The 22,816-nt window shown below is 36.7% G+C and overlaps 1 protein-coding gene across 1 annotated transcript; it reads left to right on the top strand.

Annotated features, from left to right (window-relative positions):
• Nucleotides 1–1,607: 1,607 nt before the first annotated feature.
• Nucleotides 1,608–22,607, top strand: YPEL5 (yippee like 5). The gene is made up of 3 exons (XM_051976201.1): nt 1,608–1,722; nt 16,040–16,217; nt 20,690–22,607. The coding sequence occupies exons 2-3, from the start codon at nt 16,073–16,075 to the stop codon at nt 20,908–20,910; spliced, it is 366 nt and encodes a 121-aa protein (XP_051832161.1). The 5' UTR covers nt 1,608–1,722; nt 16,040–16,072; the 3' UTR covers nt 20,911–22,607.
• The last annotated feature ends 209 nt before the right edge of the window (nt 22,608–22,816 follow it).

Genomic DNA, 22,816 nt, shown 5'->3' with positions numbered 1-22,816 from the left:
GCACTTGGATAATGCTTGTTGCTTGTTAAGAGCATTCTTTTGATCACGGTAGAAAGTTCTTAACTTGGGATCAAGAAGATCTTAGATTTCAGGGAGTCTATAAACTTGGACAGGTTAAAATGGCATCTTTATGTTCATTAACTTTTAACTGAAATTTAGCATTTCCTTTACTTAAAAGCGTCATTTTGGTATGGGATCCATACGCTTCACCAAACTGCCAAAGGGATCTATGACCAAAAAAAAAAAAAAAAAAAAAAGTCAATCCTTGCTCCAGGACATTTCTTTTCAAGATGTAATCCTCTTGTGAAAGAGGTAAAACAGCAACCCTTCATGCTAAATAAGTTGTCATAAACAGCAAATTAAATTCCTAGTGAAGCCCTTGGGGAAATATTTATTGAATAATAAATATGGCTCAAAGTTGGACACTCTGGATGGTGCTCAATTAATTTTATAAGCATTTATTGAACTCCTATTATGTGGCAGCCACTGAGTAAATTTTTATATGGGAAGCAGGAAAAATATGGAATAGCTTCTATTCTGGTGATGAAATGCAGCGTGGGCACGGACACCTTTTAGGGATGTGGTGGTTATTGAAGCTCGGGACAAATTCATGAGGCTTAGAGCGACTTGAGAACTTGGAGATTGTCCACCTCTTAATTAAGGAAGCAAAAGATTGGAGGTTAACAATAATGACAATAATAAAACATAAACAATACTACTAATGATAACGACACGGAAGCCTCCAGTGAGAAGCCTCGCTGGAGGCGCCCATCTCATTCAGTCATTGCAGTTTACACCTGACAACTCTGACGGCTCAGAACAGGGTCCCTCCCTCCACCGGACGCGACGGGAGTGTGCTTGAAATGTTTGTTTTATAATTTTGCTGAGGGACAACCCTGAGCTGCAATTTTCCGGGTTCGAAGTCTCAAATAAATTAAGCACGTGACAAAGGCAAACTAGTTAGCCAGGAAGTTTTCTCAACTTCGGTCAAAAGGATGGGTTCAAACAAAGAGCATCAACTATTTGTTATGTCTTTTAGTAATATCACTAACTTCAGTTTCTTTTACCTCCAACACAAAGAATTTCCTTCCCCGAAGTTCCTCCGTGCTCATCCAACCTAATCTCTAGGCCTTGGCCCCGACCTAGAGAGCTGGGGGAAAGATAACAGCTGCCAAAGCCTTATTTGCCCAAGACAGACTCCTTTAAGACGCCTTCCTCTTTAAGAAACTCACTCACGTGGCTGCTGTGTTGTGTGCGCTCAGCTGGGAGGTGGGTGGTTCCTGAAGAGCGCCACATAGGCTGTCCAGGGGGAAGGGGAGGAGCTATCCATCGGGATTGGTTAGGAAGGAAAGGGAGAAAGGGTCAGAGGCGGGGCAAGTCTCGAGGAACTGGCTTGCCCAGGGACAGCTAAGGGAGGGGTGGGCCTCACTGCAGGGGGGTGGGGGTGGGGGAGGGTAGTTAAGGAAGGGGCGGGACCCCGAAGAAGGGGCGGGGCCCACGAGAGTAGGTGGCTTGGACCAACCCGAGAACCGGACGAGTGAGGGGCGGGGCCACGCTGGATGATTGACGCCCAAGGCCGGGCCACTGGGAGGCGGGGCCAAGGCTGGGGCCCGACTGAGACCGAGAGACGGGAGCGGCCAAGGCGCTTTACCTCAGCTGAGGAAGCAACAGCCGCCTCCGCCGCCGCTGCCGCGGACCGACCCTACGGCCAGGCCGCTCGAGGTAAGTCCGGGTCTCTGGCTAGGGCGCAGCCTAGTAATGTGGGAACTCTCTGGGCCTGGCGGTGTGGAAGGGCTCCGGGCCAGGGATCGAACTGGAGGAACTGCCTCCTGGGGACTGCGCGGCCGCCACCGTCTGCTTTCCCTTCCCCCCTCCTCACGGGCTCCGGAGGCGCTGCCGCAGGAGCAACCGGGAAAAAAAAAAAAAAAAGCACTCTTAGGCCTGCCGAGGAGGCGGCGGCGGCAGCAGACTGAACACTGCGGGAAATGGAGAGGAGACGGGCCCGGGTGAGGCCCGCACCATCCCCGGGGCCCCTCCCCCCCTAGACTTAGCTCAGCCTAGACCCACCTCTTCTCCGCCCAGCCCTAGTTCAGCCTGGACCCCCTCCCCCAGCCCAGCCACTTCTCAGCCTGAACACCCCTCCCCCATCTACGGTTCTGCCTGGACGCCCCTCCCCCAGTCACAACTCAAACCAGACCCCCTCTTCCAGACCAACCACTACTTAGCCTGGAGTCCCCTGACCTCTTTCCCACCCAGCCCACCATTCCTCAGCCTCCTACCTCCCTTTCTCCAGCCACAACTCACCTGCACTCCCTCCGCCCATGTACAACTCGGTCCCCAGTTCTCAAACAACTCAAAACTTCCAACATAGCTTTAACTCCTCCTTCCCAGAACTTGAACCCCCAAATCAATTCAACTTAAATCCTCCCCATCCCTTTCTTGTCCTCTTCCCCTCTGCTCGACAGCAGCCTAGCCTCTGCAATAACCCCATCACCATCTCTTTTCCTTAAGGTACCATAGCTATAGCTTCAACCTCATACTATCCCCCACCCAAGACCCAGCCATGACAGCCATAGCAGCCTCTTCTTCCCTTTCTCAGCCTCAGCTGCTCTCCAGTTCCCATTTAAAGAAAAGACCTAATTGTACCTGTTCTCACAGCTTTCAGACCCCGTCCCATCCCCAGTTTAGATGTTTTTACTTAAGTGGAATAGGTTCCCTACAACTCCCACCAAGAAGTTATTTCCCCCTTAAAACGTTTGTATAAACTGCAACGTGACAGAGCAGCAACTTTTTCCCTTTTACTACCTTGTTAATGTCTGTCTATATGTAATTTTTTTTCATGGTCCCCAGAGTTGTATCATCCACTTGCATTAAAGATAAAAACAAATCCTCTCTCCTGGGCTAAGTGCTGTGTCTTGGCGTGGGGTGACCCTGTTAGGTCACCATTTCTCTTTAGTAACTGGGGCTTTATCTTAAGATACGAGGACAATTGTGACTGTCCTTATGAGTAAATTGATTTGGTCTCAACCTAATGGGAGGTTTGGGGGCGGTTGGTGTCACTCCAGGGCTTGCTGGGGACCCATCTGTGTGTGTTTCTGATTGTTCTTGGCTGCCTACCCAGTCCAGCTTCCCCCCGCAGCTCTGCCCTCGTCCCTTCCCCCTCCTAAGGTTGCGCTGGGTTGCTCTAGCCTAGCTCAGCTGTTTCCTGCCAGTATTTGTTGTGCTGTAGGAGGTCTCCGATTCTCGTTCTCTAAACCTTACTCGGGCTTCTTTTTGATTGGCTCCTGCTTAGTCACGTGTCTCGCAATCAGCTGTTTCCCTGGTCTCTTTGTATGGAGTCTGATCCCACTGCGCACAGGCTCTGTTTTCTTCTGTAGTCGGCGGAGGGCGCTAGCAATTCTCTTTGCTCAGCCGCAGTTCCTGCTGTTCCCTGCTTCTGTGCCAAATTGGCTTCCAAATATAGGAGGCCTCAGTGACAAAATCTTTTTTGGGAGAGACTGGTAGGGGGCGTACCTGTGGTATGCTAATATATTTCTTGTTTATGTTGCAGTCTCATTTCACTATAATTCTGGACAATTGTACGCAGAACAGAGCAATGAGAATAATAGGAACTAATCGTCTGCATACAAGTAAATCGAATTCTACGATTCTGACATTTGCATTAATCTCTTTTACAAGTGATTTTGATCACTGGTGTTGGCAGAATTTTCATCCTTTTCCCTTATAAACTTAACTATGAAGTCCGTTTGTATAGCAGGTCACTTAAGAATTTTTTCATGTCTGATGAGATGATTTGCTCTTGAAACAACCTTGCTGTTAAGTAATAGATCATTTGCTAATTTTGCGTAATTGTCTGTGTTTCAGTGACAGTTGAACAAAACAGACCGGGAATGGACTTTTTCCAAACTAAATCCTGTGATAATTTGGGTTGGGCAGTATATTGTAGAGCAATATATAACTAAATAAAATCTGTGTGTGTGTGTATAATGGTTATATATGCCAACATGTATATGCTTGTCTCTCTACATTGCTATATATTTGTTTATCTCTGTTCAGGCAGATAAAACTGTATAATTCCTACTGTTAGAGGAAATAAGATTAAATAGCCCTGAAGGAGGGAATGGTTTGGGTTAGGTAAAGGGGGGAAGAGGAAAGGAATTTTAGAAGAAAATATAGCAAAAGCAGAGTCTTAAACTGCTTAGTAAGGAGACTGCATTAGAAATGATTCTTTTTTGAATAGATGATTGGATAGGTTGAATGAGGCAAGTTTTATCATGCATGGCAGGATTTTATCCTATAGGCATTGATAAGTCATTTGAAGGCTTCCTTAATAGTCCTAGTCTATGGCTCTCTCTACCTTCTCTAAACTCTTACAACATTTATTGCTAACACTTCCCACTGTAAAGATTTTTGTTTTACTTCATTGTATATCCTTCCCAACCAGAATGTAAACTGTGAGGCAATAACTAGCTTTTGTTCTCTGCAAGTAGTAGCACTTAGCTGATGAGTTAGGTAGTGAATTTTGCCACCTTCTAGATTAAAAGAGAAACAGTCCCTCTCCTCAAGGAGCCTATATTCTATTTGTAATAGGAAATATTCTTTCCACTGAGACAGTATTTAGTTTGTTTGATTATTTAATTTTTTGAGCAAGGGAACTGTGTAATGAAATTTTTAAAAATATAGACCTGGGATTTCTGTGTGGGTAGGCCCCCCCACCAATGTCAGACACGATTCCATATCTTCTTTTCTTTGCAATTCTTGTCCTTTTAAGCTAAACTTTAAACTTAGTACACTGTGATGTGTTTAAAACAGAAATAATAAAATGAATGTGGTTCCACTTAAAACATTTTCTTCCTATTTAGATTCCTAGATTTAGATTAGACTCATTACCAGTTGAGCAGCAGTGTAATACTCTTTTTCATTTATTTATTTATTTGTTTTTTTGTTTTGGTGGTGAGGGTAGTGGGAACCATAGGGATTTTCAAAAATTACCCATTTTGATGGTGGTGTGATCTTGCTTAACACACAGTAATAATAACTGTTTGAATTAAATCTGTGAAGTGAACATTTTCTTTTAGTATTTTTACTTTAAATTTATTTTGTGAGAAGGAATATGAAGTTGGGAGATGAGAAAAATAAAAGTTTTGCTAAGAGGATTAGAAAAAACATGATTAATTAATGGTAAAACCGAACCTAAGAAGTAGTTTCTAACCTTACTAGATGATTGTCCATATGATTATATTGTGTTTGTTTTCAGTGTAGTAATGAAAGAAAGGTACATAGCATTGTTACCCAGGACTGGAAAGTTATATAAAATTATCTTGAATATCCTCTATCAAAGTTTTTTGTTTTTATTTTTGTTTACACAGCATTTACTATTTAAAATATGTTTGTTGAAAGGGAAGGTGGCTATATTAGCAAAAAAAAATTTGCAAGCGCTTAAAGGCTCCTCCAGAGCTTAAAAATTTTTGACCACATATTTTTTGTACCTTAATTATGTCATGAATGTGATACTTTAACATTGTTTCTGCCAAACAAACTGAATTATAGGCAAATTTACCTTAGAAGTCTTTTATTTATTTACTTTGTTTCTGATAAATTGCTCATCAGTTTTGCTTCAGAATGCATTAGGACATGTGAATGATTATTAAATAATTTTATGGAAAGGTGTTTCTCAGAGATTATCACACCAGTCAATTATTTTGCTGACTCATTGAATTACATCATTAGTTCCTTTTCCAGTGTTGACTAAGATAAATGTGTTTTGTAAATATCATTAGCATTATTGAAATTACATTGAAATACAAGTTTGGAGATTGTTAAGGAAAAAACTTATCTTTCATAGGAAAGGACAAACATTATTAAAAATAAATGGTTTCTGGATTTTCAGCTTTTACTGAAAACAAAATAAAAATGGTATAGTATTACCAAAAAAATAATATAAGGAAAGTTCTGTTTTCTTGAATATTTCTTAACTAAAGGAAATAAATTATTCCATTGTTCTGAGAACTGACTTTATGGGTTAATCTTATTTGATTATTCATATCTCTGTTTACTATGCAATTGTCCATAAACTTACATATACAAATTAGCAAAATGAGATCTAATAATAATAAACATTTATATGACACTTTGTTCCAGGAACTGTGATGATAACTTTATAAATATCTCATTTGATCCTCACAACAATTTTTTGAGGTAGAAGTAGGTGCTATTATTTTTACAGATAAGAAAATGAGGGAAATAAAGGTTAAACTTTCCCAAAGTCACACATCTAATAAGTATTGTAAGATCAATTTTAAATTTGTCTTCTTGACTCCAGACATGTTACCTGCCTGGTGGCATCTTTAAATGGTGTTTTGTTTTTGTTTTTTAAAGGATATCAAGTTTGTTTTAATCAAATGTTAAAAACTCACGAATTTTGATTAAGAAAACCATGTGAAAGTATAGTACTATGATTAATTACATTTCATAGGCCTTATTAGGGACAATTCCTCAAATATGACTTTTCTTCACATCTACTTCAACCAGATCAGAAACAAACACAAACCTGAATTGATTAAATTCTTTCTAGATTTACTGAATAAAAGACTAAAATACAATTTTATGATTGTAGCTTAAGACATTAAAAATCAGAAACTTAAAATGTTTCAAATATGTTTTAGCAGATGGATGAGAAGATTAAAACTGAACTGCCTTTATTATATATGTTTTAAACCTGTATAACTCAATTTGAAAACTTCAGAATGAACCAAACTCCCCCCCCCCAGTTATTTCATTGCAAAATGAATAAATGAATAGTTATTCAGTGAATAAGACTATCTTCTTTGGGGTACTTCTGCTACCTTGGACTTACTACAATATAATTAGCAGTCTTTTCATGTGAGAAGGGGAGAAATTAAAACAGGGGCTAATAGTTTGTTATTTGTCTCAGGACATGTCAAGTCAACTAAAGGAATGCAGGTGTTGACTATAGTTTTATTAAAAAACTGAATCTGGGGGTAATTAAAGCTTTTTTCTTTTTTTTAAATAAGCTGTTTTCTCCAAACCTTAGTACAATCATGTTAATCACAGTGAATAGTAGTAGTAGTCTGTTCAAATAAAGTATGATGAAATTAACCTCAAGACAAAAGGCTCTCAAGTGGCCATTTCCTTGGACTCTTGGAAACTTTCTTCTGCCATCATGAAAAGATTTTGAAAAGGCAAGTTTCTCTTCTAGAATAAAGAAAATAATTGTGTCATATATTTAAAATCAGATTTTCAATGATCTCTTGCCTTTATATCACTTACATTTCCCCCATATATCTCTCCCTCTTTCTGTCAGAGGCCATAATTTCTGGTAACAAAAAAAAAATTTTAACAAGATTAAAAAAATAATTATCTTAATTTATGACAAATCTGACTTTATATGTTGCATTCCATACCTTTGATCTCTCACATCTGCAAAGGACCAGGGGAAGATGTCTTTTTATATCTCTGTTTAGTTATTAATTTTGCAACATACAGTTTAAAATTTTTAGTCATTGTTGCTCTTTTTCATTTGTCTTTCTGTATATTATTTTCTTGGTTCTGCTTGCCTCATTTTCCCTTAATTCCTGAAAGTCTTTTAATGTTTCTGCATTATGTTAGTCACTTCTTACAGAACAATAATCCATTACATTAATGTACCACAAATTGTGTAGCCATTCCTCAAATGACAGGCATCTACTTTGTTTCCAATTATTTGCTACTACAAAAATATTGCCCTAAATATTTTCGTATATTTGGAGTCATTCCTTTTGACATTGAGCTTCATGGAATATGATAAAGTAGAATCTCTGGATCAAAGAATATGGACATTTAGTCAATTTGCATGATTCCAAATTTCTTTCCAGAGAGTCTTTTTCAACTAATTTACTGATTTTTACCTGTCTGCTTTCCAGTGTTCCCAGTAGTCCTTATCAAAGAGTTCCATTTTTTTGCTAACATAGTAAACCTATGTGTTCTTCAGTTTTATTGCCTTTGCTTTTCTTTTTCCAGATTGTCCTTCACTTTAGCATATTTGTACTCCAAGACTCTTGTTCTTTCTTGATGCTTCTTTGGAGAAACTGAACAAGTAGATTTATAGCTTTCTACTGTGCTTATTACTTCTGCTGTACAGGCAGTAAACTTTAACATTTATTCTTTATTAATTTTATTCTTTTGTGGTTTACTTTTTCTTTTGCAGCATTCTAGAACGTCCTGTTGTGCTTCCATGCTCTCTTGGGAGTTCACAGGTTCTGTGTTTTATCAGGCATTGGTTCAATTTGCTTTGTCTTGTAATATTTATTTAGAGACATTTATACTTATTTTTATTAGTCATCCTTTTAATTTTAGTATCCTTTCTATCTTCTTGTGCTCTGTTTTTCATTGAAGTGGTTGGAGGTTTTAATTTCTTTCTTACATTCTCTTGTCATTTGCTTCTGAGTCCTCCCTTTTTGGTGGGAATACCTCCCAGGGCTGAATGGGCAACTTTGATCTCTGATTTTTTTTTTTTTTTTTCTTTTTCTTTGCTCCAGTCTAAGTTGAGAAGAGAGTGAAGGAGATGAAGCAAACAGGACTGACTTTTGTTGGATTTGAGACCCATTTTACCAGTTTCCTGCTCCAATTCTATCCCTAGTTCCTATCTCCTTCATCTTTGACTGGGCTGAATCAATCTGCTGCTTTTTTTTTTTTTTTTTTTTTTTCAGGGTTGGAAAGAAGGCAGAATATGTATTCTAGGCAGTCTGCAGCTTTTGGGGTTCCCTAACCTAGAGGCTACTGAAAAAATACAAAGACCATTTTCTTTCCCTACTCTCCCTTTATATCTCCCACAGTATACTTCTCACTGTTTCATTATGCATTTTGTAGATGGGCAGTCATTTAAAAGACCTAGAAATTAAGAGAGATCTTTATTACATATCTTAGTTCTAATATCCATCCCCTGTGTAACCTTGGATAAGACTTGAAACTTTCCAACCTATCCTTCACAATTTGGCCTACCTGCTTTACATACCAGTAACATATTTTGGGGTTCACTTTATCTTAGTCATCTACGATTTTTAGTTAGTCATTTTAGAGGGGGGAAGGGAACAAACATTTAAATGTTTGATACATCATTGTTTGCCACAAGAACATGATTCAGGAAGCAGGATGCTTTGATTTATTCCATGGTATGATTTCTTGTCCCCTATTTTAAAGGAAGAGAAAAGACAGGATCAAGATTGCAATTTTTTTTTTAATTGTAACTTTTTTTTGACAGAACATATGCTTGAGTAATTTTTTACATTATCCTTCGCACTCATTTCTGTTCTGACTTTTCCCTTCCTTCCCTCCATCCCCTTCCTTAGATGGCAAGCAGTCCTATACATGTTAAATATGTCACAGTATATCCTAGATACAGTATCTGTGTGCAGAACCGAACCAGGAAGAATTGGATTCATTAGGTAAAAATAACCCGGGAAGAAAAACAAAAATGCAAACAATTTACACTCATTTCCCAGTGTTCTTTCTTTGGGTGTAACTGTTTCTGTCAATCCATTGATCAACTGGAACTGAATTAGATCTTCTCTTTGTTGAAGAAATCCACTTCCATTAGAATACATCCTTAAACAGTATGTGATCTCCTGTTTCTGCTCATTTCACTTAGTATCAGTTCATGTAAGTCTCTCCAAGCCTCTCTCTATTCATCCTGATGGTCATTTCTTACAGAACAATAATATTCCATAACGTTCATATGCTACAATTTACCCAACCATTCTCCAATTGATGGGCATCCATTCAATTTCCAGTTTCTAGCCACTACAAACGGGCTGCCACAAACATTTTGGCACATACAGGTCCCTTTCCCTTCTTTAGTATTTTTTTGGGATATAAGCTCAGTAGTAGCACTGCTGGATCAAAGGGTATGCACAGTTTGATAACTTTTTGGGCATGATTCCAGATTGCTCTCCAGAATGATTGGATTCATTCACAACTCCATCAACAATGCATCAGTGTCCTAGTTTTCCCACATCCCCTCCAACATTCATCATTATTTTTTCCTGTCATCTTAGCCAAGATTGCAAAATCTTAATCAAGGATGGGATCACCTCCGAGGAAGGTCTTCTGTACTTGACATTTATATCTCCATTATCACTTCTCCTATCTTTCTAGCCTCTTTATATAATGTTCTCCTTCTTACAATTTATTGATTGTTCAGTCAAATTTGCCTTCTTTTTCTTCACATGGCACTCTGTCTTTTCTCAGTGTTCTTATATTGGGTGTCTCATCCACACTTGGAATGTCTTCTTCCTTTTCTTCCCCATCATCAAGTCTCCTCTTTTTAAGACTTAGAAAATATTATCTTCTAGAGTCTTTCCTGATTTCTCCCCTTACCAAAGTGCTAATGTTATCCTTTCCCAAATATTTTGTGTTTGTTTTTTATTTATTATATACCTCTCTTAATATCTTTTTGATAGAATTGCAAGCGGGAGCAAGGAATATTTCATTTTTGGTTTGTTTTAGGTTTTGTATATACAATTTCTGGCACATAGGTTAGGGATAGAGGTTATAACTGTGACTTTATTATTGGCATAGGGAATTATTGGGTGAGGAAACTCCAACTAGTGGGGATCACCATTTTTCTGCAACTAAAGTCTTGAGAATTTCTTGGAGCACTCAGAGGTTAACTGACTTTCCCAGTCAAATAGCTAATCATGTACTTGAACCTGGGTCTCGGCTTTAAGGCCAGCTGTGAGTCTGGCATGTGATGTGATAATCTCCAACACATAGTAGGTAGTTAATAAATAATTTATAATTATTGTCCCTTTTTCTCCCCATGCCACCCTGCCCCACCTCCCATTTCTAAATACAATTTACTTTTCAGTTTGTGAGAGTTGTCATTGTGGCTGCTTCTATCTACAATTTAGACAGTGGGGTCTAGGCATATCTCACCCAAGTTGGAAGAAGTGTAACTCTCGTCTAATGTTCTTTGGGTTCATTAAATAGTTATTTTCATTAGGGACTAAACATATAATAAGTTCTAGTCTGTTAGGTATTGTGCCAGAAATAATCAAAAATGAAATAGCCCTTAATCTCTTTTTATTATTAGAGGAAAACATATATTTATATAGAAAATATATGCAAATTAGTTCTAGTGAGTAGGGAAAAGGAAGATACTAGAGAAGCTATAATAGTTTAGAACATTATGATGGTCTTAGGAAATAGTGAATGACAGACACATTTAGCTTCACAGAGAAGCTTGTTTCCCCCTATAGGGAAGTAGGAAGTGAAGGGGGAAAGAGAGAAGGCTATAGGGAGAACCAAAGTAGAAGAGGAAAGTAGTATAAGAAAGGAGAAGGGGCTGAAAAGGGGAGGGTTGCTTGAGGAAAGTGGTGGTCAGAAGCAAAATACTGGGGAAGAAGAAAAGGGGGAAAGAAAAGAGAAAAATATAATTGGGGGTAAACAAGATGGTAGGAAATACAGAGTTAGTAATTTTTATCTGTGAATGTGGTGAACTCTCATAAAATGGGCAGAATTATATATGCGTGTGTGTATATACATATATATAAATGATGTTTTTTAAAGATGAATCTGGCCACATAAACAGGATGAATTAGAAGTTAAAGAAACAGGTGGCAGGGAGTCGGTTATAAAACCACTGAAATAATCAAGGAGAGTGATGAATTAGTTGGGTGACATCAGCTGAGATGGATGAGGAAAAAAATAATTCAAAGGACTTGGTCATTGGATGTGAAATAACAAGAGTTAAAAGGGACCACAAGGTTTCTAGTGAAGCTTAAAGCTTAAAAGTATGATGGTACCACTGAGAGAAATAGTGAAATCTATTGAGGAACTAAGAAAAGGTTAAGTTTGGTTGGGGGCATGAGTTTGAAGTGATGTTGAGATAGTCAAATGGAGATGTTCAACACAGATGGTGAAAGATGTCACACTAAATACAACAAAATCATTTAAGGAAGTAATGTACTCAGAGTTTTTCTATAGTTTATAAATTTCCAAATGCCTATTTGACTTAAAAAAAAATGTGTATATATACATATATACACACACACACATATATATATGTATATATATACATACATACATACATACATACATATATATATTGCTCTTTGTTATCTTGTCTAAACAATAGTCTATTAACTGTTTTTAAAGTCTTTTGTTTTTAAAAAGACTCTTTATCTTTCCAGCTAACCTTATTTCTCTCTAAACATTCATATATAATATTTCTGTTAAGATGTGATTCATCTTCCTACCCAATCCCCAGCCATTGCTCACATTTTTAATCCTATCTGGAATCCCCTTCCTCATACTTTCTGCTATTAACCATGTAGAGTAAGCCAGATAATTATCTTTCCCTTCTTTAATTTCATATAGTATTAAATACCTGTCACTGGTTCCCAATCTTTGGTTTATGGGAACCCCTTTTAACATAAGAATTCTTTGATCACCCTCCAACACTAACACACAATAACAATTGAAGTGTTATTCAGTTGAGTAGGAAAACATGTGACCAAAAACTATAGAGTTTGAATAGCATTTGAAGGAATTTGTCTTAGTCACAGCAGCATCAGTGTTTATTTTAAAAACTTATTTATGCATTTTTGACACTAAATAAGCATCAAAATGTCAATTTGGGGTACAAGGATTTTTGGAGTTCTTTGATAATAACACACCTGGGAACTAGTAATCAATACTACTTATTTGACACTTAGCAAACATTCCTTTGTGCTATTATTTTTATATAGGTGTCATAGTTGCTCAGCTAAATTGTATGTTACTTGAGAGGAGTGATCCCTTATGTTCTTCTATCAAGTGTGCCCAGAATAATGTTTTGCACAAAAATAGTCAATAAGTGTATGGTTGGCAGTCATAAACTTTTAAATATGTTGCTATGTCAGGGTGATCTGTCATTGCTGTTGTTTAGAAGTCTATATTTTTTTTCTTATTTTTTTCTTCCATAACATTCATATATCACAATTTATTCAGCCATTCCATTCAATTTCCAGTTTTTAGCCACTACAGAAAAAGGGCTGCCACAAATATTTTTGCACATACAAGTCCCTTTTCCTTCTTTAATGTCTCTTGGGGATATAAGCCCAGTAGTAACATTTCTGGATCAAAAGATATGCACAGTTTGATAACTTTTCGAGTATAGTTCTAAGTTGCTCTCCAGAATGGTTGGATCCATTCATAGTTCCATCAACAATGCATCAGAGTCCCAGTTTTCCCAATCCCCTCCAACATTCGTCATTATTTTTTCCTGTTATCTTAGCCAATCTGAGAAGTGTATAGTGAAATCTCAGAGTTCTCTTAATTTGCATCTCTCTGATCAGTAATGATTTGGAACACTTTTCATATGACTAGAAATAGTTTCAGTTTAGAAGTCTATGTTTTAAAAACTCTTTACTAACAATGTCATTTGCTTAAATCTGAATTTAAATCACCATCCATAGTCTACTGTCATATTATGTATGTCAAGGCCAAAATTTTCTTCCTAGAAAATTTGGTTTTTGATTTTATAAATATTACATGAGAGTGGGGAAATGATATAGGAGGAAAGGATATAGGATATTATGAGAGAGATATTGTACATTTAAAAAAAAAGATCTTTACTCATCTTTGTTGTTCACATCATCTAGATTTCTTCTTTTATCCCTCCTCCTCCTAGAGAACCATTTCTTATAAAATTGTTCCTTTTTTTTTTTTTTTTAAGAAAAAGGAAATTTTAAAAAATTCATTAGAATTAGTCAACACAGTGAGAAAATCCAATCTTGTTTATAATGTATTATACCCAAGAAGCTGAGTCTCAAAAAGGCTCAGAACAGGGGAGGTGTCATCATTTCTTTTCTTTGGAGCCAACCTTGTTGTTGTTGTTTTTTAAATACCGTTTGCAACATTCAGATTCAGTTGTTTTGTAGTGTTATTTCTTTCAATTCACCTTGTGTTGGTTATTATGTGTGTTCTTTTCCTGGCCCTACTTATTTCATCTGGCAGTTCTTTCCATGCTTCTCTGTATCCATCATGCTCATTGTTTCTTAAACACAACTATATTCCATTAAATTCATGTGCTACAATTTCTTTAACTTTTCCTCAGTTGGGCGGCATCTCTTTTGTTTCCAGTTCTTAAACATCACAATGCAAATATGTTGGTGGGTTTGGAGCACCCCTCTTTTGAGGGAAGGAAGTCAATAACTTTCTTGAAGTATATGTCTAAAAGTAAAATCTGCAAAGGATATGATAATTTTAGTCACTTTATTTGCATAATTTTAAATTGAAAAGGTACTTATTTAATTTCATGCCAACCCCTGCATAAATTTATCTTTAATATTCTCAAAACCTTGATAATGCTTCTAGTTTTGTTTATTTACTTTTGAGAATCATAGGCTTTTCCAAAGTTAGATTTCTTTCTTGAGGATCTTGCTTTAAACTCAGATCACTCTGTCTCTCACTGATTGGCTTAACTAAAGGTCCCAGGCCAAACCCTAATTGGTCTTTGTTTGGGCCCTGATAGACTCAGTGAATGTAAATAGCAATTATTTCTATTTTGGCCAGGAACCTTGAGAGTCTCCCCTCCCAGATTGAATTTTTCAAAAAAGTTTTTCAAATTGAGACCTGTTAGAAACCTTAGGTTAAAAGAACAATGTCTCCCACTGCCTTAGGGGAGATATTTAGTCATCCTGATCTTTCTCTGGTCCCTGGACCCAAATGACTCTGAAGGAAAAAATGAGACTGTAACTTTGCACAGCTCACTCTCATTCAAATCCATCTCACTTGCTTGTCATGGCACCATCATCTTCCTGATGTCATGGTCCTTTTAAAAAGTTTGCTCTTTTTACTAGAACAGAAATTCCCACTCTTATCTTTTGCAGATCAAAGGAACTAAGCAGCAATCATTTTCTTATTCCTGCTTACTTGCATTGCATGGACATCAAACCACATCTGTTTTCATAATTTTTTTTTTCACTAAAATGATATTTTAAATTATATGTTTGATATTGTTTTCATCTGTTTGCTGGGTAGTCTATGTCTTTAGGCAATGCAACTTTTTTATTTTATTTTATTTTTTATAGCTTTTTATTTACAAGTTATATGCATGGGTAATTTTACAGCATTGACAATTGCCAAATCTTTTGTTCCAATTTTTCCCCTCCTTTCTCCTCCTCCCCTCCCCCCATGGCAGGTTGACCAATATATGTTAAATATGTTAAAGTATAAATTAAATATAATATAAGTATACATGTCCTAACAGTTATTTTGCTGTACAAAAAGAATCAGACTTTGAAATAGTGTACTATTAGCCTGTGAAGGAAATAAAAAATGCAGGCAGACAAAAATATAGGAATTGGGAATTCTATGTAATGGTTCATAGTCATTTCCCAGAGTTTTTTTGCTGGGTGTAGCTGCTTCAATTCATTATTGCTCTATTGGAACTGATTTGGTTCCTCTTCATTGTTTGAGGGCCACGTCCATCAGAATTGGTCATCATATATAGTATTGTTGTTGAAGTGTATAATGATCTCCTGGTTCTGCTCATTTCACTCAGCATCAGTTCATGTAAGTCTCTCCAGGCCTTTCTGAAATCATGCTGGTCATTTCTTACCGAACAATAATATTCCATAATATTTATATACCACAATTTATTCAGCCATTCTCCAATTGATGGGCATCCACTCAGTTTCCAGTTTCTGGCCACTACAAAGAGACCTGCCACAAACATTCGTACACATACAGGTCCCTTTAAGATTTCTTTGGGATATAAACCCAGTAGTAACACTGCTGGATCAAAGGATATGCACAGTTTGATAACTTTTTGAGCATAGTTCCAAATTGTTCTCCAGAATGGCCAGTTGTATTCACAATTCCACCAACAACATATTAGTGTCCCTGTTTTCCCACATCCCCTCCAACATTCCACATTATCTTTCCCTGTCATTCTAGCCAATCTGACAGGTGTATAGTGATATCTCAGAGTTGTCTTAATTTGCATTTCTCTTAGGCAATGCAACTTTAGAAAAAACTGTTATTGCTTCACTCTTAGGTTTCTAGAGCTTGGAATACACAACAGATAAAAATGGGCAGAATTTTCCTTGATCATATTGGTGGGACTCGACTGTTTTCCTGTGCAAACTGTGATACAATTTTGACCAATCGCTCAGAACTCATCTCTACTCGCTTCACAGGAGCTACTGGAAGAGCTTTTCTTTTCAATAAGGTAGGTAAGAAAACAAATGTATATTTATGTTCTGGAAATTCAAATTCTCTTCTGTCACATTGAAATGGACTTGACAGTGCCTGTTCTGGCTCTGTATTCCTGTGTTGAAGATCATAGGAAAGGTTTTAGATTTAGAAATTTAGATTTAGAAATCCCTTCTTTCCATACTCCTTTGTGTCCTAGATTAATTATTTTATAGATTTAAAATAAAAAGGGATTTTATATGGCATTGTGATCAATTCTTTCAGTTTTTTGAAAGAATTTTCACTTTCAGAGTGGTAAAGTGTTTTACAGTGAGTGAGGGAAGGTTATGAACAGCGTTCTAACTGACTTCAAGTCCTCTGCACTATGCAACACTGGACATTTATGCTTGATTGCCTTAAGTGATTATGATTTAAAAGATCTAATACCAGTTGTCATAGAGCCATTTGAAATGATTGATACCTGGATGGGAGCTAATCTCTTATATCAGAATGACAAAAAATGTGATTTATAGGGTATTGGTCTCACATAGACAGTTCCTCATAGAGAATTGGTTATAACTTATGCTAGGATTTAGAGTTGGAAGTGACTTGGAATTAGACTTCCATTTCATTCACCCCCGTCATTTTGTGGTCAAAGAAACTGAGGCTAGAGACTTGTTCACAGGTACTAAGTAGCAATGACAGAATTTGACTACAAATCTAATGCTTTTCCCACTATAACAGAGTATTAAGCATCAAACTTTGAATTTAGGAATTGTATAAATTATTTGTCTCTCCTGCTTTTTCAATCTGCAGTTATTAAGCAACTATCCTATTTCATGTCTAATAGTGAGCATTAAGTGGAATCTCCCTTTTAAAAATATGAACTAAACATAAAGCTTTAGGAAAACTGTTTTGGGAACCAAAACAAATGATTGTAATTAGGCTCTAATTGTCATCGAAGGAGTCATTGTAAATAGGCCAATAAAAGCAAGAAAAAGATGATCTTTTATTTTCCTTTATTTTGTAACTAAGTGTAAAGAAGCCCTTTTGGCTTCTAATTTAAACTTTGTCATTTATTTTAGAGCAGTGGGAAGTAATAGGAATTCCCATTCTGTTTTATTAGTACTTTGAAAATTCTTACCTCTAGTTAAAATTTTTACTTAAAATTATATAGACTTAGAGTTGGAAGCCATCTAGTCAAATCTCTGCCTGAAGAATATTCCAATAAGTACATATTTTGCCTCTTCTTGAACACCTCTCCTTGCTAGGAATTCACTTTCCTTATCCCTGGAATAGTTTCTGGCTATTGGGCCTAAATCTAATTATGGATAACTTTCATCATTTGTTCCTAGACTTTGGGATTCAGTTGCCTATCTGATCTCTCAATGACATGATAGCCTTCCTAAGATTTGAAGACAGTTCATAATCCCTTTCTTTCTCAGCCTTCTCTTCCTCAGCCTAAATATCTTAGCTGTTTTTGATTCACCTTTATAGTTAGCTTCAATTTCAGGTTGGTGCCCAGTAATAACCAATTGGTTATATTACTATTCTGACTATATACTGATTATATTTTGTGGTGTAACCTTTGTATCGTAGGAAAAGGACAGAAAAATCACTTCTGTAAACTGAAATATTTTAGTGTAGTACAGGTTTACTATATTCTCATATATGGGCACTTTTAATACTCACCTATAGCAGCAGAATTATTGAACAATAATATTAACATGTTGCAAGTTTAAGTTTTTTTTTTTTTAATAAAGACTACTGTATGCCTAAATTACCTTAAAATCCTTTTCAGATTTTTATTTCTCAGCTTCTGTGTCAGTTTATTTGTATCTGACTTAAATATCTGTGAAAGATTTTCTGTTCTTAGACTGATTTAGGACAACTCCAATCAGTTTTACCATATCTTCTGTGTAAGTACTAGCCAAAAAAAAAAAAAAAAAAAGACTTTTCCTATTACATTTTTAATGTCTACAATCATTTCTACCATTGCTATGGATTATATTATTATTTCTTCTCTTTATTCTTTAGCATTACCAAAAAATGCATTTTTAAGGTCTACCAGTGATTAGTCCCAGTTAGTCAATAAGCATTTGTTAAATATTTACTATATCTTAAGCATGAAGCTTTTCCAAACTTTCCAAGAGGCTTCATTTCTTCCTTTTATAAGAAGAGTCCCAAGTCAGTTGATTAACCTATGTCCATCATAGACTGGTAAACATTGACACATTTTTCTCCTGATGATTGTTTTGTATTTCAGTGACCCTCAGACAACCACTGTCTTACTCTAATAGCCTATTAGTGCGTTGTTCTCCCTTCATTGATAGATTTTTGGTTAGATAGCTCTTTGCAGCTCTTAAAAAGATGGGGCTATATGACCCTGACGTTAAGCCACATTTTGACTTGAATTATTATTTGTCACTGAAATGAGATTTCTGTTTCATTGGGAACTTAGTTCACTGTTAAAGGTGATTTTTTGTATAAAGAAAGTGAACAAAGAAAGAACATCCATGCTAGTAGTATACACTGGCCAGATTTGGAATGATGACTTTAAAGCCATGATGAACATATTACAGCTTAAACCGAAAAAAAAAAAAAAAAGTTGTTTTAATATCTAGCTGTATAGTAAACACTTAAATGCTCATTAACTTGTTCTCCTTATTGGAAATTGTCAGTCTTATCTTAATTTAAAATGTCTTCCACCTATTTGAGGGCCTTTATCTTATAAAGAATAGAGAGCTGACCTTGAAGCCAAGTCCTACCTCTGACATGCTGGCTTTGTGACTCTACAAACAACCTTTCAGTGCTATAGGCAATTCTTTAAGACTCTTAAATTTCAGAGAAAGTGCCAACTGGCTTTGATAGGAATTTCCTATAACAATAAAATGACAGGTCTACTTAGTCTCCGTCTGTATCTACATGTTCATTTGCCTCAGAAAGCATCATCCAAAAGAATCCTGGGACTTAGAAAAGGTCTGTGCACTAATAACTGCCTTCTTCAGAATGATCTAACTTAGAATTCATCTCTCTGTACACAACCACCATCCTGTATAGCTTTCTTTATCACCTCTCACCTGGGCTATTGCAATAGCTTCCTAATTGATATCCCTACCTCAAGCTCCTTTTCCTTTCCAGCTCACCCTATACCTAGTTGTTAATTTAACATTTCTTCCAAAAAAAATTTTAGGTTTTTTGTTGCATCTAGGAACACATATGAAGTGTTCTTTTAGTATTTAAAAACTTTCACAATCTCATTCCATTCTTTCCAGGCTTATAATAATACTCCCTTTCCTGCATTCCAATCATAATCCAATCACATTTACTTACTTGCTGTCACTTAGACATGATATTCTAATTCCTGTCTCTCATACCTGGGGAGTGCTTTACTTGGGTTCTCTCTCACTCTCGCTCTGGATCTCTTTGCACTCTTTCTCTCGCTCTTATTCCCTCTCCTTCTCATTTCTCTCATCCTCTACTATTTAGATTCTGTAACTTCTATTAAATTAGGATGATAAGATGGTTCAGTAGATAGAGCTCAAGGTCTGAAATCAAGAAGACCTGAATTCAAATTCAGTCTCAGGCAATTACAAGCAGTGTGACTATGGGGCAAGTCACTTATCCCTGTTTGCCTCATTTTCCTCATATGTAAAATAAGCTGGAGGAGGAAATGGCAAACCATTTTCGTATCTTTGCCAAGAATACTTCAAATGAGGTCACAAAGAGTGTGACACAACTGAAAAAGGACTGAAGCTTCCATCAAAATTCAACTCAGGGAGTACCTCCTCCTTGAGAAATCCTACTTGATTTCCTTCTCCCATTATCTTGTATTTATCTTTAATATTTTAATATATATATTTTATCTGCCTGTTTTCCATAATAGAATGTAAGTTCCTTAAGCTCAGAAACTCTTGATTTTTTAGTATATAAGTGCTTAACAGATGCTTTTTGGTTGATCATTTAGGATAATGAGAAGTTGTGTTGATAAAGGAAAAAAAAGCTTTGAAGTCAGGAAAATCTAGTTTACATTTTTCTCCTAACTTGTACTATCACCTTAACCTTGAGAATCTGTAGCAATGGAGTGAGTTTCCCACACTTGAAAGTGCCCTATACTAATGAGATCACACGTCTGGATCAAAATAAAACCAGGAAAAAAATGTTTCCAGTTACTAAGTGGTTGTATTAATGCCATTTCATGTGTTCCTTTTCGATGTTTACAGTCAGATTTTGGACAATCCTAGGTACACAGCCCCACCTCTTTCTCCCACTCCCAGGAATTTTAACCAGATTATTAGGGAGGTTTATTGTTAAACTTGCATGCCAAAAAGCTCTTATTTCTTTAAGGCTTGTCATTTATATCTCTATATCCCCAGTTCTTTGTGGTAATGTGGTAATGACCACATTAGTCAGAAAATTTGATGTGTTGGTATGCAAGTGCTGCCCATGTAACAGCCCTGGACTTGTCAACAAATGATGTTTATTCTTTAAAAACATTTTTTTTCTTAGGTAGTTAACCTTCAGTACAGTGAAGTTCAGGACCGGGTTATGCTCACTGGGCGCCACATGGTTCGAGATGTGAGCTGCAAAAACTGCAACAGCAAACTTGGCTGGATCTATGAGTTTGCCACTGAAGACAGCCAACGTTATAAGGAAGGTCGCGTGATTTTGGAACGGGCTCTTGTCCGAGAAAGCGAGGGCTTTGAAGAGCATGTACCCTCTGATAACTCTTGAAGAGAAAAAGCTTGCCGTCTTTTCCCAGGTCTCCTTCACTGAAACAGAAAAAAAATTCTACTTACATACACTGTCACCTTAGCATCAGAGTCGGATTCATGAACTGTGGAACAAGAGGTGGAGAGAATTGGAGGTGGAACCTTTCTTTTTTTTTTTTTTAAACTTTATATTTTCCATCCAACAGCTGTGTGTAGAGGGAGTATTATGCAGATGCCATTATCTTTTTTTTCCTTTTCTCTTATGTTTTACATCTTTAAGCTGAATAGTGTATCTGCAGCTATATGGTGGGTTGAAAGGGAAAACAAATCTGGGCTATTAGAGTGAAATCAGTGTTTTTTAGTGTGAACTTTGGAGGTAAAATAGAAGTCGAGTATGGTTTTTAAGCTTCTTTGGGGGACTTAATTTTAATTAAAAAAAAAAAAGTTATTTTACCTGATTTGCTAGTTCAGATAAGAGATCCGAATTTGTGACCAGCGCTAAAGGTTCAGTGTTAGTGTGGCTCGTGCTGGCCATTTTGCCATATTCTTGTGGGGGTTGAACAGTAGCACAGAGCCCATTCTTCCTTGTCAGTCTTGGCCCAAAGGCGTCACCATTGCTAATTACTTGTCACCATATATTTGGTGTTGATTGGAAACTTTTCAGAAATGGGGCAGAACTGCTTGGTTGTCCTTTTTTCCATGTAACTTAAGCATATAATATAAATAAAGAAATAGTTGGATGTTTTTGGTCCTGTGTTGCTTTAACAATCAAAAGTTCACATGATGAGAATTTGATAAGTAATGATTATAATAGTGAATGTTTTTCTCTTCATCTCTATTCCAGATTCACTAAATGTAAGAGATTACTGCAATCTGTTTAAACTAAAATATTCTATTTTTAAACCCACAATGTTGTAGTTCAGGGGGAAAAAACAGTTGAGCAAAATGTCAATGTGCATCCATGCAGAAAGCATATAATTTGCATCTGTTTAAAAGAAAGGGAGACAACAAAACAGCCTGTCTTCCGGTACTGTGTCACACAGGGGTTTGGTGCATGCATCATGTGTGCATGATTTTTCTGATGAGCCTTTACATCCTGGTACTTGGGCCAGCCAAATAGATTTAGTTCTTTGTAATTAATACCAGAATCTCTACCAGGAATTCAGCTATTGAAATCAAAACTATAATTAGTCCCTCTGTAAAGAGGTACTTAAAGTTTGACTCAGGGTGTTTGTCCACATTTCCTGAACTTGAAATATTGGCCCTTTTTCCTTCCATTCCTTCTAGACACTCCAGTACTTTCTACTGGTCAAATAGAGGCCATTAAAATAACTTGTCTGAATGCACCATCCACACATATCCGTGACTTTTCTAGATCTATCTGATTAGAAAGAAGACTCTGACCTTGTCAAGCCTTCAATCTTCAGCAGCCATCTCTGCCTGCTAGACATTGAAGACATCTGCTAGGCTTGGTTTAGACCATGTTCTTTCTTATCTGATCTCTAGGTTCTTGGTTAGATGAATATCTCCTATTAACTGGAGACAACATTGTAATTGAATTAAGATGCGCCCCCCCAAAAAAAGAGAGAGAGCTTTCTTTCACCAAGGAAACCACTTGGCTTATTTGCTTATTGATTTTTTTGACAAATTCATAATGGCATGTTTTGCCTGCAGCACTCTGTATGTTTGCTGTTAAAATAAAGTATGTTTTGTCCTGTATTGTCTCTGCACTGTTTACTTTCCAGTGTGTCTTGGATTGCCACATTAGGTTTGGGGGAGGGGAGGCTCCAGAGTTAGATGGTCAGCATGGAGGAAAGACAGTATGATATAATGGAGAAACACACTAACTCTGGAGTGGGAGAACTTGGGTAAAGCAAACTCCCTTTAATTTTTATTAGCACTGACCTTTAACAAGTCACTCAATAGCC

This window comes from Antechinus flavipes, chromosome 2 (assembly GCF_016432865.1).
Source record: "Antechinus flavipes isolate AdamAnt ecotype Samford, QLD, Australia chromosome 2, AdamAnt_v2, whole genome shotgun sequence".
Classification (NCBI taxonomy): Eukaryota; Metazoa; Chordata; class Mammalia; order Dasyuromorphia; family Dasyuridae; genus Antechinus; species Antechinus flavipes.
The sequence above is the reverse complement of the archived record's forward strand: the minus strand, read 5'-3'. Positions and strand labels throughout refer to the sequence as shown.

What these genes read in the sequence shown, in the direction of transcription:
- YPEL5 (XM_051976201.1), top strand. Translation starts at nt 16,073, where the DNA reads ATGGGCAGAATTTTCCTTGATCATATTGGTGGGACTCGACTGTTTTCC. An exon ending in TTTTCTTTTCAATAAGGTAG is followed by an intron (nt 16,218 to 20,689) that starts GTAAGAAAACAA and finishes TTTCTTAGGTAG; the next exon opens with TTAACCTTCAGTACAGTGAA.